We start from the raw sequence: 17,500 nt of genomic DNA, 5'->3' as shown, positions 1-17,500 counted from the left end.
TCTGGTCTGATCTGCCCCTGCTCCAAGCCCCAGGAGACCCCTGGTCTCTGATCTGCCCCTGTTCCAGCCCCCGGGAGACCCCTGGTCCTCACCTTCCTGACGGTGGCTACACAGATAGCAGACAGGTTGAGAGGGTCGATGGCCTCCAGCTTCATCCCGTCTTTAAACCACGGCCCGGTCTGGTCCACATCCCTCACCTGAGACACACAGACAGACAGACGGGGGGGGGGGGGGGGGGAGAAAACATACACATGGGATGGGAATTGATAAGATGTTACTGATACCAATCCCATTATAGATTCTCCTTATTGTATTGGTTCGATTCTTTATCGATTCCCGATAACTTTTCTTTCTATGTGGAAAAAAAGTAGGCCTACACAGGTTTTCAGCGTCAACGCAGCTGTTTTATTATCCTGAGTTCCTGAGCACAGTGTATAACAGGGGTCGGCAATAGGCGGCCCGTGGGCCATTGCTGGCCCGTCACCAATAATATTTGGCCCAGCAGATTATTTTGAGAATCCACTTCTTTTTTTCTTTTACAATATCGGACCGACATTCCCACATATAGCGGCTATACTGTCCGAATAGAGAATCTACCACCACCTAAAGAATGCTTATTGTACTTGTATCCATGTTGAGAGTGAATGACACAGGGACAGACAATCAGGCAGCGAGGTGCACCGTCTCGTGGTGCCGCTTAATATGATAGTCTTTGCAAGCAGCCACAACTTCATTACAGATAAGACACATCGGCTTTGCATTAATGAAACCAGGTAGGATGAACGCATAGTTCTCTGTCCATTCCGCTTTAAATGCCCTGTTTTCACCGTCAACCTTCCTCTTTAGACCTTTGGATGACATTTTTATTTTTCTCTTACTAGGTAGCAGGTTAAATGTGTAGCTAACTTCTCACTCAAGTAGGGTACAATATCGCCAATCCAATAATAATGTGACGTTGTACGTCTGGGAGGAGCGGGGAATAATTATCAGAATAAAAGTATGTTAAACAATTATTAGAATAAGTTAGGCTCCGCTACATCGTCAGTCCACACATTTATTATTCAAAAATATGGAAAGGGAAAAAAAAACTCCTCGTTTACAGTTAAGTTTATTACGCCACCTATACAGCTTGTTTACAGTTATCTTGATCAATTCTCTGCATCTCCCACAAATGCATGTCTTATAAGGCGGTCCGTCGCGGAGTTCCAGTAACATTTGTGACGATCGGATGATCAAAATGACTTTTCTTTTGAAACACGGAACTACGTTTCAATTTGAGAATCACTACAGAAACTCGCTAGTCAAGCCAGAATAGCAACGCAATGGATTGGGTGAGTAATCCCCACTGCTAGTGCTACCTAGTTAACTATAACACTACTTTACATTGTTAGCAGGCTCACAAAACAAGCTGTGTTAGTTGACTAGCGATGTGTCATTGATTTACAACAACGCGGAAATGTATTCACATTTTTCGAAAGAAAAGTCAAAGCATTCGAACGTGTCACATTTCATTTTTTAACAATCAATTACTTAAATTAGCCTTTGATGATATTTTGGCACGCCATCTGGTGGCTCAAAAAAAAATGGCCCGAGGCCAAACCTAATTGCCGACCCCTGGTGTATAATATCTGAACTTAACATTTGAACATAAAGAAAAAAAGAAAAAGAAAAAGGAAAATAATGGGAAAATAAATTAAATGTTCCTTTTCTTAAAAGGATATAACTTTGAAAACAAATGTAAAAATGATAAACTTTTTTTTTTATTATTCAGAGTCTGCTTTCTCTAGGAGGATCCTAGAACTCTCTGGAATAATGGTGTCAACAGTCTGTCTGTCTGTCATCATCTAAAATGGATGCAATGGGAGAATATTTGTACAGCATTCGTTTTCATTTAGGGTTTCATAGTCGAAGAAGAAACCTGTTAAGCCTGTCTGCGTGGTGCTAATGTTATTAGCATAGGATATTTACCCCCAGAGACGGACGTGTTGCTCACTTGGGAAGCAGTGGCACTCGTGGGTAGAGTGTCAAAAACATGATATTCCTGTAATGTTAGCCCATGTTGCGTCGAAAGATGTTTTAACATATCGCTGGTGTTTCCACCCTTACTTGAAATGATAATTTGACAGATGATACAATTAGCAATGCTGTCATTTTTCTTGAATGAAAAAGTAAGCCACGTTTTTGGACTGTTTCTTCCTAGACTCCACCATGACTCTTTGTTGCAACCCTTTGAGGATGATAGATAGATAGATAGTTTATGACACGCAGAGGTGGTGTTACCTTGGTAACAGAGGTGGTGTTACCTTGGTAAAGAGCTGGCCCGGGGCGTCCACTTGGCCCTCCAGCTTCTTAGACACGTCTGGAAAAACAACCAACATCGACATGGTTCAGGTTAGGGTTAGGGTAACTAACCCACTAACTAACTAACCCACTAACTAACCCACTAACTAACCCACTACCTAACTAACCCACTACCTAACTAACCCACTACCTAACTAACCATCTAACTAACCCACTAACTAACTAACCCTCTAACTAACCCACTAACTAACTAACCCACTACCTAACTAACCCACTACCTAACTAACCCTCTAACTAACTAACCCTCTAACTAACCCACTAACTAACCCACTACCCAACTAACCCTCTAACTAACCCTCTAACTAACCCACTAACTAACCCACTACCCAACTAACCCACTAACTAACTAACCCTCTAACTAACCCTCTAACTAACCCTCTAACTAACCCACTAACTAACTAACCTTCTAACTAACCCACTAACTAACTAACTAATCCACTACCTAACTAACCTGATACCTAACTAACCCACTAACTGACCCACTACCTAACTAACCCACTACCTAACTAACCCACTACCTAACTAACCCTCTAACTAACCCACTAACTAACTAACCCTCTAACTAACCCACTAACTAACTAACCCACTACCTAACTAACCCACTAACTAACCCACTACCTAACTAACCCTCTAACTAACTAACCCTCTAACTAACCCACTAACTAACCCACTACCCAACTAACCCTCTAACTAACCCTCTAACTAACCCACTAACTAACCCACTACCCAACTAACCCACTAACTAACTAACCCTCTAACTAACCCTCTAACTAACCCTCTAACTAACTAACCCTCTAACTAACCCTCTAACTAACCCACTAACTAACCCACCCACTACCTAACTAATCCACTACCTAACTAACCTGATACCTAACTAACCCACTACCTAACTAACCCTCTACCTAACTAACCCGATACCTAACTAACCCACTACCTAACCCACTAACTAACTAACCCTCTAACTAACCCACTAACTAACCCACCCACTACCTAACTAACCCACTAACTAACCCACTACCTAACTAACCCTCTAACTAACCCACTACCTAACTAACCCTCTAACTAACCCACTACCTAACTAACCCTCTAACTAACCCACTACCTAACTAACCCTCTAACTAACCCACTACCTAACTAACCCTCTAACTAACCCACTACCTAACTAACCCTCTAACTAACCCACTAACTAACCCACCCACTACCTAACTAATCCACTACCTAACTAACCTGATACCTAACTAACCCACTACCTAACTAACCCTCTACCTAACTAACCCTCTAACTAACCCACTACCTAACTAACCCTCTAACTAACCCACTACCTAACTAACCCACTACCTAACTAACCCTCTAACTAACCCACTACCTAACTAACCCTCTAACTAACCCACTAACTAACTAATCCACTACCTAACTAACCTGATACCTAACTAACCCACTACCTAACTAACCCACTAACTAACTAACCCTCTACCTAACTAAGACGACACCTAACTAACCCACTAACTAACTAACTAACCCACTAACTAACTAACTAAACCACTAACTAACTAAACCACTACCTAACTAACCCACTACTTAACTAACCCACTACCTAACTAACTAACCCACTAACTAGCCAACCCTCTACCTAACTAAGACACCACCTAACTAACCCACTACTTAACTAAACCACTACCTAACTAACCCACTATCTAACTAAGACACTACCTAACTAACCCACTACCTAACTAACCCACTACCTAACTAACCCACTACCTAACTAACCCACTACCTAACCAACCCTCTACCTAACTAACCCACTACCTAACTAACCCACTACCTAACTAACCCACTACCTAACTAACCCACTACCTAACCAACCCTCTACCTAACTAACCCACTACCTAACTAACCCACTACCTAACTAACCCACTAACTAACCCACTACCTAACCAACCCTCTACCTAACTAACCCACTACCTAACTAACCCACTAACTAACCCTCTAACTAACCCTCGACCTAACTAACCCACTACCTAACTAACCCACTAACTAACCGACCCGCGGACCTGATCGTTTGAACCGGTGTCCGATGCTGCGTGACCAGCCTATGCGGTGTATGAGGGGGCTGTACATGTGGCACCAGAAGTCGTCCGAGCCGTCCTCGCTCTCCTCGTAGACGAGCCGGAGCCGCCCGCCGATCACCTGTTCCACCAGGGCCACCCGCGTCCGGCACAGGTGGGTCTTATCCACCACCTCCACCCGCATCAGCTTCTTAAAGGGGAACTGCATACTCTCCTGGACCTAATAGGGTAGTATAGAAGATCGGAGGCCGTTATTGAGAGAGGGATGCTGTCTTAAAGGGGAGGTGTATACTCTCCTGGACCTAGGGTCTTTCTTCTTCTTCTTCTTCTTCTTCTTCTTCAAAGAAGGTTCAACCATTTATCAGTGCCCACAGAGTACAACAAAATGTATTTTATGCTCTAGGCAAGGGGCCAGAGCCGTAACTCGTAGCCCTATATAACATTGGAGGGTATTATTTAGAGAGCTGGGTGTTTTAAAGCAGAAGTGTATAACTCCTGGACCTGCCAAGGAGAAGGGGAGGAGATGGGAGGAGGGCATTACTGAGAGAGCTGCCTCAGCACATAGTAACTCACCAACTGCCAAAGAGTTCCGGAACACTCAACACCTAGAGTGCCAAGGGTTTTATGCTAGCGAGTGTTTACCTAGCGACAACACTTTGATTGGCTACAATACGAAGCACAGTAATTTATGCATTTTTGGGTGAATAAGGTCACTGTTGGCAATCTCTTTATTCACGCACACGCGCTCTCGCATACACACACACTAAATGAGTTAAAGGGGAAGTGCGTCCTCTCCTGTTTGACAACACCATTCCACACCTGTCATTAATATGTTGAAGCATGTTGATTTTTTGAGGTATTAGAGTATACACAGGTCTGTACAGGTACTCTACCTTGGTAGTGAGTATGTAATATCTACTTGTGTACTCTACCTTGGTAGTGAGTATGTAATATCTACTTGTGTACTCTACCGTGGTAGTGAGCTATGGGAGTATGAAGTATATACTTGTGTACTCTACCTTGGTAGTGAGCTGAGGGAGTATGTAGTATATACTTGTGTCCTCTACCTTGGTAGTGAGCTGTGGGAGTATGAAGTATCTACTTGTGTACTCTACCTTGGTAGTGAAGTCTGGAGGCAGAGTCTTGGCTCCGGTGAGGCGTTTGACCAGGAAGCCCTTCCAGTTGGAGCACTTTTGCTGAATGGCTGAGGAGAGACAGACACACCACACCCTGTTACCCTGGGACTCCCTCCTTCCTCTCCTTCCCTCTTCTCACACTCTCCTCTCTTCCTTCCCCTCCCTCCGTCCGTCCGTCTCTCTCCCTCTATCCTTCTCACACTCTCCTCCCTCCCTCCCCTCCCATCAGTTTCACCCCCTCCCCCCTCTCTCCCTCCCTCCCTCTCCCATCCCTCATCCCTCCTCTCTCTCCCACCTTACATTATCTGCCTCCTTCCCTCCTTTCCCCCCCCCTCTCTTCCCCCCCCTCCCTCCCGTCCTCCCGGCACCCTTACATTTGGGGGGGACCAGTGGTTTCCCCCCCGCGGCGCACCAGCCCACAGGGTGGATGTCGGGGACACACACGTTACACCAGAAGTCTCTGCTGGGGTCACTGTCAAAGCCCTCGTACCGCAGGAGAGCCTTGAAACCTGCACACACACACACACACACACACACACACACACACACACACACACACACACGCACGCACACGCAGACGCAGACACGCAGACACACACACACACACACACACACACACACACAAACGCAGGCACACACACGTGCACGCACGCACAGACACACACACACACACACACACACACACACACACCGAGGGTATGAAATGTACTATCCTTTATACAGTGCTGTAGGCTGTGTAGGTCATTGGAAGAAGAAAACCCAGCAGATTAAATCCATTTCAATTTCAGACTCAAAGGCGACCGAATGTGTTAACGGACATAATCACCATCTGGCTTACACTCATCCAGTCCTCTCAGATCTACAGAGGAGGGTTGGGGGGGCGGGGGGTACAGATCTATATAGGAGGGTTAGGGGGGGTACAGATCTATATAGGAGGGTTAGGGGGGGGTACAGATCTATATAGGAGGGTTAGGGGGGGGTACAGATCTATATAGGAGGGTTAGGGGGGGTACAGATCTATATAGGAGGGTTAGGGGGGGGTACAGATCTATATAGGAGGGTTAGGGGGGGTACAGATCTATATAGGAGGGTTAGGGGGGTACAGATCTATATAGGAGGGTTAGGGAGGAGGAGGAGGGTCTATATAGGAGGGTTAGGGGGGGGTACAGATCTATATAGGAGGGTTAGGGGGGTACAGATCTATATAGGAGGGTTAGGGGGGGTACAGATCTATATAGGAGGGTTAGGGGGGGGTACAGATCTATATAGGAGGGTTAGGGGGGGGTACAGATCTATATAGGAGGGTTAGGGGGGGGTACAGATCTATATAGGAGGGTTAGGGGGGGGTACAGATCTATATAGGAGGGTTAGGGGGGGGTACAGATCTATATAGGAGGGTTAGGGGGGGGTACAGATCTATATAGGAGGGTTAGGGGGGGGTACAGATCTATATAGGAGGGTTAGGGGGGGGGTACAGATCTATATAGGAGGGTTAGGGTGGGGGGTACAGATCTATATAGGAGGGTTAGGGGGGTACAGATCTATATAGGAGGGTTAGGGGGGTACAGATCTATATAGGAGGGTTAGGGGGGGGTACAGATCTATATAGGAGGGTTAGGGGGGGGTACAGATCTATATAGGAGGGTTAGGGGGGTACAGATCTATATAGGAGGGTTAGGGGGGTACAGATCTATATAGGAGGGTTAGGGGGGGGTACAGATCTATATAGGAGGGTTAGGGGGGGGTACAGATCTATATAGGAGGGTTAGGGGGGGTACAGATCTATATAGGAGGGTTAGGGGGGGGGGGTACAGATCTATATAGGAGGGTTAGGCCGGGGTACAGATCTATATAGGAGGGTTAGGGGGGGTACAGATCTATATAGGAGGGTTAGGGGGGTTACGGTACCTGCTAGTTTGATGACGCCCGCGATCCAGTAGACTTTCATGGGGAGACCGCTGTCCGCGTTGGGCACCTCCACCCTCACACCCTCCGCAATGTCACCCCACGACGTTCCCATGGGAACCTGGCGCAGCCCACAGAGACGAGAGGACACTTACTGTACAAGGGGGGGGGGGGGGGTGGCGGGCGGCAGTCTGGTCACTATCTGGTCACGTTGCAAGACAGACACACTTACACCAGCCCCCGACTGTTCTATCTATCTATCTATCTACCTACCTACCTACCTATCTATCTATCTATCTATCTATCTATCTATCTATCTACCTACCTATCTATCTATCTATCCATCTATCCATCTATCTACCTACCTACCTATCTATCTATCTATCTACCTATCTATCTACCTACCTACCTACCTACCTATCTATCTATCCATCCATCTACCTACCTATCTATCAATCTATCCATCTATCCATCTATCTATCTACCTACCTACCTACTTACCTATCCATATATCCATCTATCTACCTACCTATCCATATATCCATCTATCTACCTACCTATCCATATATCCATCAATCTACCTACCTACCTACCTATCTATCTACCTATCTACCTATCTATCTATCTATCTATCTATCTACCTATCTATCTACCTACCTACCTACCTACCTACCTACCTATCCATCCATCCATCCATCCACTCTCAACGGTTCACCCAAACATTTGGAGGATATACACACGGCCACCCGGCCAGCAGCCAGATCTGTCTCTTGCAGCGTGGCCTTTTTCGTGATCTTACGTCCCCTGACAATGTGCTGCTGCTGTCATCAAACTAAATCGTCATGGAAAATACGACATTCTCCTTAGACACTTGCCCTGCGGTGTCCTGTCCTGCCCTCTCCTGTCCAGTTCTGTCCAGTTCGGTCCTATACTGTCCTGTCCAGTTCTGTCCTGTCCTGTCCTCTCCTGACCAGTTCTGTCCTGTCCTGTCCTCTCCTGTCCAGTTCTGTCCTGTCCTGTCCTGTCCTGCCCTCTCCTGTCCTGTCCTGCCCTCCCCTGTCCTGTCCCATTCTGTTCAGTCCAGTTCAGTCCAGTTCTGTCCTGTCCTGCCCTGCCCTGCCCTCGCCTGTCCTATCCTGCCCTGATTGCCCTGCCCTGTCCTGTCCTGTCCCAGGGTTTGTTAGCTGAGTGTGAGGCCTACAAGAGCTGAACCATGTTTGACAGATAGAGGTGTGGTTCTTACATGTTAGGTAGATAGAGGTGTGGTTCTTACATGTTAGATAGATAGAGGTGTGGTTCTTACATGTTAGATAGATAGAGGTGTGGTTCTTACATGTTAGGTAGATAGAGGTGTGGTTCTTACATGTTAGGTAGATAGAGGTGTGGTTCTTACATGTTTGACAGATAGAGGTGTGGTTCTTACATGTTTGACAGATAGAGGTGTGGTTCTTACATGTTAGATAGATAGAGGTGTGGTTCTTACATGTTAGATAGATAGAGGTGTGGTTCTTACATGTTAGATAGATAGAGGTGTGGTTCTTACATGTTAGATAGATAGAGGTGTGGTTCTTACATGTTTGACAGATAGAGGTGTGGTTCTTACATGTTAGGTAGATAGAGGTGTGGTTCTTACATGTTAGGTAGATAGAGGTGTGGTTCTTACATGTTAGGTAGATAGAGGTGTGGTTCTTACATGTTTGACAGATAGAGGTGTGGTTCTTACATGTTAGGTAGATAGAGGTGTGGTTCTTACATGTTAGGTAGATAGAGGTGTGGTTCTTACATGTTTGAAAGATAGAGGTGTGGTTCTTACATGTTTGACAGATAGAGGTGTGGTTCTTACATGTTTGACAGATAGAGGTGTGGTTCTTACATGTTTGAAACAGCTGACAGGTGCACCGGCCATGTCTCCACCGCCTATGTAGCGTCCCCAGTCAAAGCCCTCCACGGGGACCACTGTCCACAAACACAGGTGGTACAGCATTAGGGAGGATGACAACCATTACACACACAAATACACAGACACAAACAAACACCCCGTGTATTGTGTGTGATGGTCTTTGACATAGAACGTGTGTGTGTGTGTGTGTGTGTGTGTGTGTGTGTGTGTGTGTGTGTGCGTCTGTGTCTGTGTGTGATGGTCTTTGACATAGAACGTAGAGAAAAAAAATCCTTCCTTCTTCCAGCATTGTGACTGCTTCTGGCCCTAGCATAGATTACTTTTTCTTACGATGACTGATGGATAGACGATTCGCTTACTTACTTAGACAAATGTGTTCGTAGTAAGTCACTTTGGATAAAGGCGTCTGCTAAATGCCCCAAAAATAAGTAAATGGACTGCACATATATAGTGCCTTTATCCAAAGCGCTTTACAACGACCTCTCATTCACCCATTCACACACACATTCACACACCAATGGCGGCAAGCTACCATGCAAGGCACTGGCCCGCTCACTGGGAGCAATTTGGGGTTCAGTGTCTTGCCCAAGGACACTTCGACATGTGGCCAACCAGGGCTTGAACCGCCGATCTGCCGACCTTGCGATCATTAGACGGCGGCTCTTCCTCCTGTGCCACAGCCGCCCCACGAAGTAAAATAAAAATAATAATAATAATTCATTGAATTTATATAGCGCTTTTCCGAGGCTCAAAGACGCTGACAATATAGGGGATACGGAAAACACAAAAACAACAAGTAACATGGAACACAGTCAGCGAACGGGGGGGGGGGGGGGGGGTAGGGACAGGGGAGGTGGTTAGGGGTAGGGGAGGCTGTATGCATATCAGGGGGGTGGCAGGGTTAGGGGAGATGGGTAGGGGTAGGGGAGGTTGTATGCGTGTCAAGGGGGGGGGGGGGGGGGGGGGGGCAGGGATGGGGGAGATGGTTAGGGGTATGGGAGGCTGTAGGCATGGGAGAACAGGTAGGTTTTGAGGTGGGATTTAAAAGTGAGGAGTGAGGGTGAGTCTCTGAGTGGTTGAGGGAGAGAGTTCCAGAGGCGGGGTGCAGCTCGTGTAAAATGTAAAAGTAAAGAACGTACCGCTCTTGGTCTTGACCTGGTTCTGCTGGTTGGCCTGGTACTGGGCGTAGGCTGCTAGCTTAGCCATCAGGGGCTGCTTCTGCAGCACCTTGGCCTTCTTCGTTGGTGGTTTACCCTTTACAAGGACGAGCAGAGAGACCTCATCATACACACAGGGTTCCTACAAGTTTCAACAAGTCCAATTTAAGACCTTTTTAGACCATTTTTTTGGGACCTCTTTGAAAATAATTTTAGACCTATTCGCGACACCATATGATAGCTTTTTGTCATCCTCGAGGTGATGAAATTAGGGATTTCACTGCCATACAGACAAAAAAGGACGCGAATTGGCAATTTTTTGGTTCCAGCTTGATTAATTTCCGCGGAAATAGATGTGGTCGGACTGATTTCCTTGCAGGATCTCTTTTTTAAGACCGAGCACCTCATTTTTAGACAGAATAACTGAAATGTGAGACCTTTTTAGACTTTAAGGCTTTTTAATACCAGCGCGGGAACCCTGTCATATACACTATATGGACAAAAGTATTAGATTAGATTAGATTAAACTTTATCGTCATCGCAGAGTACAAGTACAATACAACAAAATGCAGTTTAGCATCCAACCAGAAGTGCAAATAGTGATATAAGGGCATGATATAAATAGAATGAGGTAATGATAGAATGAGGTAATATATAGTATGTGCAGAGGTAGTATTGTAAACATCAGTGTAGTTTAGAGGTATATACAGTGTAGTTTACAGGTATATACAGGGCAATATGCAGTTTTGAGCTATGTACAGTGAGGTAGTTTATGTACAGTATCTAATGTGCAGAAGTATATACATGTACATCACACCCATATGCACTTGGGTGCTACTGGGAAGACTGTCTACTAGATTTTAGAATATGGTTGCGGGGATTTGCTCCCAAGAAGAAGGACTGGCTCTGACAGTCGGCGTTCCAGTTCATCCCAAAGGTGTTCGATGAGATTGAGGTCAGAGCTCTGTGTGCAGGCCAGTCAAGTTCTCCCAGACCAAACTCGGCAAACCATGTCATTATGGACCTCACGTTGTGTACGGGGGCATTGTCATGCTGAAACTGGAACGGGCCTTCCCCAAACTGTTGCCACAAAGTTGGAAGGATACAATTCTGTAGAATCACATTGTATGCTGTAGCATTAAGATCTCCCTTCACTGGAACTGAGGGGCCTAGCCCAAACCATGTCATCATATACGGTACATGGAAAGACACACAGAAGGCAGGATTAAATGGTGCTCGACGTAAATAGATCAAGTTTTATTACGTTTCTTCTCAACGGAACAACTGTGAATAATGTTTGAACAAAGCACTGCCGGCTCTTTATTCAATTTAATTCAATTCAATACTTTATTAATTCCAGAGTGGCAAACTGCAGTATGCAGTAACTAACTTTCACGACAGAGGGCATTAGTAGCGACAAAAGTAGCCGTAGTATTGTGTTATACAGAGACATTGTGTAGTCTAGTACACCTCAGTGTTACCTGTAGTCTGACTAGTACACCTCAGTGTTACCTGTAGTCTGACTAGTACACCTCAGTGTTGTTACCTGTAGTCTGACTAGTATACTTTGGGGTTTTGCTGTGTTGTCGTCTTGTTGTTGTATGTACTGTAGCTTGTTCAGCATGGAGAATACCAAGTCATGTTCCTAGTGAATTGAATACCTCAGTATGGTTACCTGTAGCCTGGCTAGTATATCTCAGTGTTGTTACCTGTAGCCTGGCTAGTATGCTGGCTTTCTTAGAGTTGGAGGAGTAGCTTCGGGAGCAGGACACACTGCAGAAGCGTTTGGTCTTGGAGTAGAACGCATCTCTCACCCCCACCATCCCACACATCTCACAGGTGGCTGAAGAGAGAGAGAGGGAGGGATGCAGAGGGAGGGAGAGAGAGAGAGAGATATATAAATAGAGATAAACAGACAAAGAGGAAGAGAGACAGACAGACAAAGAGGAAGAGAAATAGACATATAGACAGAGGGAGAGAGGGAGAGAGAGAGAGAGGGAGAGAGGGAGACAGAGAGAGAAGAATGTTTTACTTGCCATGCAATCAACTTGTCAGTCAATTGTTGGAATTTAGTATTTTTTGCTTTAGGCACAGAGTCAGCCATAGTCGGCGCCCCTGGCACCCTAATTAGGGGTTAAGTGCCTTGCTCAAGGGCACGTGCAGCTCCCTCCGGGGCAGGCGCAGCCTCTCTAACCTCTAAGCTACCGCCGCCACCCCGCCGACAGACAGACACAACAGTGTGAGACATGTGACAGTTCAGTGGGAGAGTGACGGTTAACCAAATGCTGTTCCCACAACCACGCACGGCTGCATTCACACATCAATGGCGGCAAGCTGCCATGCAAGGCGCCGACCCGCTCATTGGGGGCAATTTGGGGTTCAGTGTCTTGCCCAAGGACACCTCGGCACGTGGCCAGCCGGGGCCGACCTTGCGATCATCAGACGCCGGCTCTACCTCCTGAGCCACAGCCGCCACCGGTTCAACAGTTCAGTGGGAGAGTGACAGTTAACCAAATGCTGTTTCCACCACCGTTCTCACGGCTGCTGTGGTACATGTGACACACACAGTTTAAACCACGTAAAGCGCGGGGGTGTCTCTGTGCGCGAGGGGAGAGGACAGTCGGAATGAACGAGAGACTGACCCATGCCGGCCTTGCCATCGGGGTAGGTGTAGACCTGGCCGTTGGTCTTGATGATCGGCAGGGTGGCGGGGAGGGAGGGCACGGACTCCTCATCGCTGTCCTCCGAGCTGGAGCTGCTGCTCGACTCCTCGCTACAGCTGTCGTAACCATCGAACATCCCGAACGAGTCCCGCCTCTTCCTCTCTGACCGGGCGCTCCGCTCAGCCTGGGGTGGGGGTGGGGGGTAGAATAGACCGGAATAGAATATGAATGAATTGAATTGAATGGAATGGAATAAATAGAAATGGAACGCAATAGAATATGAATGAATTGAATTGGAGGTTGAATGACAACCGATGGTTCAATGAGGTTGAATGACTGCAACAGAGATTATGAAGCATCATCACATCTTACACATTTGAGACACTGAGCATGGTGCGCTTGTACGCATGCATGCATACACACACGCGCACACACCACACCACACCACACCACACCACACCCACACCCACACACACACACACACACACACACACACACACACACACACACACACCACAGCCTAGGTGACACAGAAGTGTGAAGGTGACTTTGAGACTCATCAGTTCAACAGACTAGACACCAATTAATTTAGGGACAATATGCAACAGCACTTGAACGTCACGAACATGCAATTGACACCCTAAGATGTAATATGCCAAAAATAGAACAAAACTATCACCACAGAGACCTTACCATTTCAACGCCAAAAGAACAAACTTTAATGGATTAATCCCCAGCGAGCAAGAAAACGACAAGATGTCACAACAAACGATATGCAGCTGCACCCGCCCCCTTCCTAGCCCCGGTACCGTCACAATACCGACATGACAGCTGCACGCGGGCCGTCTCCGGAGCTGTCATACTCCTCGTAGGGCTTCGGTAACCCGTACGGTACCGGAACCACTGCACTGCGGTCTTATTTACCATGACAGGGGCCTGGCCCTGCTGCGATTATTTAGCTGAGCATCTTTGCACTGAGAGTGAGAGACACGCGGGCATGCATGCTTTTTTAGTTGACAATCCTGCAGCCAGGTGATGTCAGTAGGTAGCAGCATTCAAAAGGGCAATGCAAACATCTGTCTGCTGTCCACACTGTGCAAACTGACATGCAGCCACACTCCCACTAGCGAGCTTAGTCGCTGGTGGACAGTGGACCCTGGCTCCTGCTGCTGCAGTGACAACCACACAACAACAAAGGGGGTACACCAGGAGTACACTAACGCTGCGTTTACACACACACACACACACACACACACACACACACACACACACACACAACCCGCTCGCAGTTCTCACCAGATCTCTTGAGTTGTCCATCAGCCCCTCATGAAGCGTGTTTTCGATGTCCTCGTATGGCAGTAGTGTAGGGGGGAGGGGCCAGAGAAGAGAGGACAGATTATTAAAAACCTAAAATGCCAAAATAAACTCCAGCTGCTAGCATATCAACAAAATTATCATATTTGAAACGCGCAGGCGCGATGGTACACCCGCTGGTCGCCCATTGGCTGAGCGCTTCTTCGGTGTCTAGTGTGTTTGCAGCAGACAGACAGAGTACACCGCCATCTACTGCACTACAAGCAACGCACTCAGGCCCATGGAGGCCCTACCAAATAGATCCATATACAAGCATATCAGTAATACAATTACTCTAGTTTTGTAAATTGTAAAAAAAATATATATATATAAATATATATATATATATATATATATATATATATATATATATATATATATACAGCTGGTCATATAATTAGAATATCATCAAAAAGTTGATTTATTTCAGTAATTCCATTCAAAAAGTGAAACTTGTATAATGTATACATTCATTCCACACAGACTGATATATTTCAAGTGTTTATTGCTTTTAATTTTGATGATTATTACTGACAACTAATGAAAACCCCAAATTCAGTATCTCCGAAAATTAGAATATTACTTAAGACCAATACAAAACAAGGTTTTTTTTAAATGTTGGCCAACTGAAAAGTATGAACATGGAAAGTATAAGCATGTACAGCACTCAATACTTAGTTGGGGCTCCTTATGCCTGAATTACTGCAGCAATGCGGCGTGGCATGGAGTCCATCAGTCTGTGGCACTGCTCAGGTGTTATGAGAGCCCAGGTTGCTCTGATAGTGGCCTTCAGCTCTCCTGCATTGTTGGGTCTGGCGCATCGCATCTTCCTCTTCGAAATACCCCATAGATTTTCTATGGGGCTAAGGTCAGGCGAGTTTGCTGGCCAATTAAGAACAGGGATACCATGGTCCTTAAACCAGGTACTGGTATCTTTGGCACTGTGTGCAGGTGCCAAGTCCTGTTGGAAAATGAAATCTGCATCTCCATAAAGTTGGTCAGCAGCAGGAAGCATGAAGTGCTCTAAAACTTCCTGGTAGACGGCTGCGTTGACCCTGGACCTCAGAAAACACAGTGGACCAACACCAGCAGATGACATGGCACCCCAAACCATCACTGACGGTGGAAACTTTACACTGGACTTCAAGCAACGTGGATTCTGTGCCTCTCCTCTCTTCCTCCAGACTCTGGGACCTTGATTTCCAAAGGAAATGCAAAATGTACTTTCATCAGAGAACATAACTTTGGACCACTCAGCAGCAGTCCAGTCCTTTTTGTCTTTAGCCCAGGCGAGACGCTTCTGACGCTGTCTCTTGTTCAAGAGTGGCTTGACACAAGGAATGCAACAGCTGAAACCCATGTCTTGCATACGTCTGTGTGTGGTGGTTCTTGAAGCACTGACTCCAGCTGCAGTCCACTCTTTGTGAATCTCCCCCACATTTTTGAATCGGCTTTGTTTCACAATCCTCTCCAGGGTGCGGTTATCCCTATTGCTTGTACACTGTTTTCTACCACATCTTTTCCTTCCCTTCGCCTCTCTATTAATTTGCTCGGACACAGAGCTCTGTGAACAGCCAGCCTCTTTAGCAATGACCTTTTGTGTCTTGCCCTCCTTGTGCAAGGTGTCAATGGTCGTCTTTTGGACAACTGTCAGGTCAGCAGTCTTCCCCATGATTGTGTAGCCTACAGAACTGGACTGAGGGACCATTTAAAGGCGTTTGCAGGTGTTTTTAGTTAATTAGCTGATTAGAGTGTGGCACCAGGGGTCTTCAATATTGAACCTTTTCACAATATTCTAATTTTCTGAGATAAATTTGGGGTTTTCATTAGTTGTCAGTAATAATCATAAAACAAATTTTTTACTGAAATAAATCAACTTTTTCAATGATATTCTAATTATATGACCAGCACCTGTGTATATGTTACGGTAGCCTACATGTGGGAAAACTAGGGTTAGGGTTAGGTGCTAGGGTGACTTGGTACATGCTGGCATGTCTAACCCTAACCCTAACCCTAGCACCTAACCCTCACCCTAGTTTTCCCACATGTACCGTATTCCCACATATACCGTAACATATATACTGTATATAGCTTCATCAAAGTAATGTAATTTCTTTTTTTTACTCGAGCGATCTTGTGGTGTATCAATTGGTAGAGCATGGTACTGACAACCCTTAGGTTGTGGGTCCGATTCCTGCTGGGACCATATATACTGAAATGTATGCACTCGTTACAATGTAGGTCGCTTTGGATAAAAGTGTCAGCGAAATGGTGTACATTATTTAGATTATTACTACAGATCAATCGTTAAATGCAATCGATCACAGTTGTAAGCCGTAGTTGCTTGAGCTATTGTGGTTTTGCATAGGTATTAAAGGAGCTCATAGAACAATAATGTGTCACAGTAGCATTTTCCAAATAGTTCTAGATCGGTAAATACGTATTCATTGGCACATAGCATTCTACTGTATGGTGTCCCTAGCTCAGGGTTCGAGTTATAAGCTGAACTCTGTGGGGGTCTCCAAAATAACAGTGCGAAATGTTCTCATGCACGCGCGAATCATGCCCACACAGCGATGGGACTTACAAGTTCTAATTAGCTATAGGCAGTAGCGGATTAAGGTGGTCAGTGGCCCTAGGCTACTCCTTTGTGTGAGGACCCCCCTGCCCCCATACACAAGCCTCCCCCCTCCCCAAAATATACAACTCACGAGCACCCTGCACACACACACACCACTCATAATGCTTTACCATAAAACACTTAAACACTTTAATAACACAATAACACAACAGTGTTAATAATGCAAAGAATTAAAAAAAGGTTCAGTGCATTCAGTTCTGTCTCTATTGCTCTCCTCTCCCGTTGTCTCTCTGTTACTGTCCTGTTGTCTGTCTCTCTGTTGCTGTCCTGTTGTCTGTCTCTCTGTTGCTCCCCTCAGCTCTAAATGACAGAAATGAA

General features: G+C 46.0%; 1 protein-coding gene across 1 annotated transcript in view; it reads right to left on the bottom strand.

The window, feature by feature from the left end:
• Positions 1-13,339, bottom strand: part of LOC308150787 (MBT domain-containing protein 1-like) — a gene marked incomplete at its 3' end in the record, with an annotated part of 29,169 nt that extends 15,830 nt beyond the window's left edge. The window contains exons 1-10 of the mRNA XM_080523583.1: positions 13,168-13,339; positions 12,235-12,368; positions 10,508-10,622; positions 9,342-9,424; positions 7,472-7,589; positions 5,938-6,072; positions 5,543-5,631; positions 4,413-4,647; positions 2,304-2,359; positions 93-197 (exon numbers count right to left, since the gene is read on the bottom strand). Of these exons, the coding sequence (XP_080379709.1) occupies positions 93-197; positions 2,304-2,359; positions 4,413-4,647; positions 5,543-5,631; positions 5,938-6,072; positions 7,472-7,589; positions 9,342-9,424; positions 10,508-10,622; positions 12,235-12,368; positions 13,168-13,324 (1,227 nt within the window). The 5' untranslated portion in view covers positions 13,325-13,339. The remainder of the gene's footprint in view (positions 1-92; positions 198-2,303; positions 2,360-4,412; positions 4,648-5,542; positions 5,632-5,937; positions 6,073-7,471; positions 7,590-9,341; positions 9,425-10,507; positions 10,623-12,234; positions 12,369-13,167) is intronic.
• Between the last annotated feature and the right edge of the window lie 4,161 nt (positions 13,340-17,500).

The sequence above is a fragment of the Nansenia antarctica genome, assembly GCF_963989245.1.
Source record: "Nansenia antarctica genome assembly, chromosome: 2".
NCBI lineage: Eukaryota > Metazoa > Chordata > Actinopteri > Argentiniformes > Microstomatidae > Nansenia > Nansenia antarctica.
Note: the sequence above shows the minus strand (reverse complement) of the source record. Positions and strands in the feature narration are given on the sequence as shown.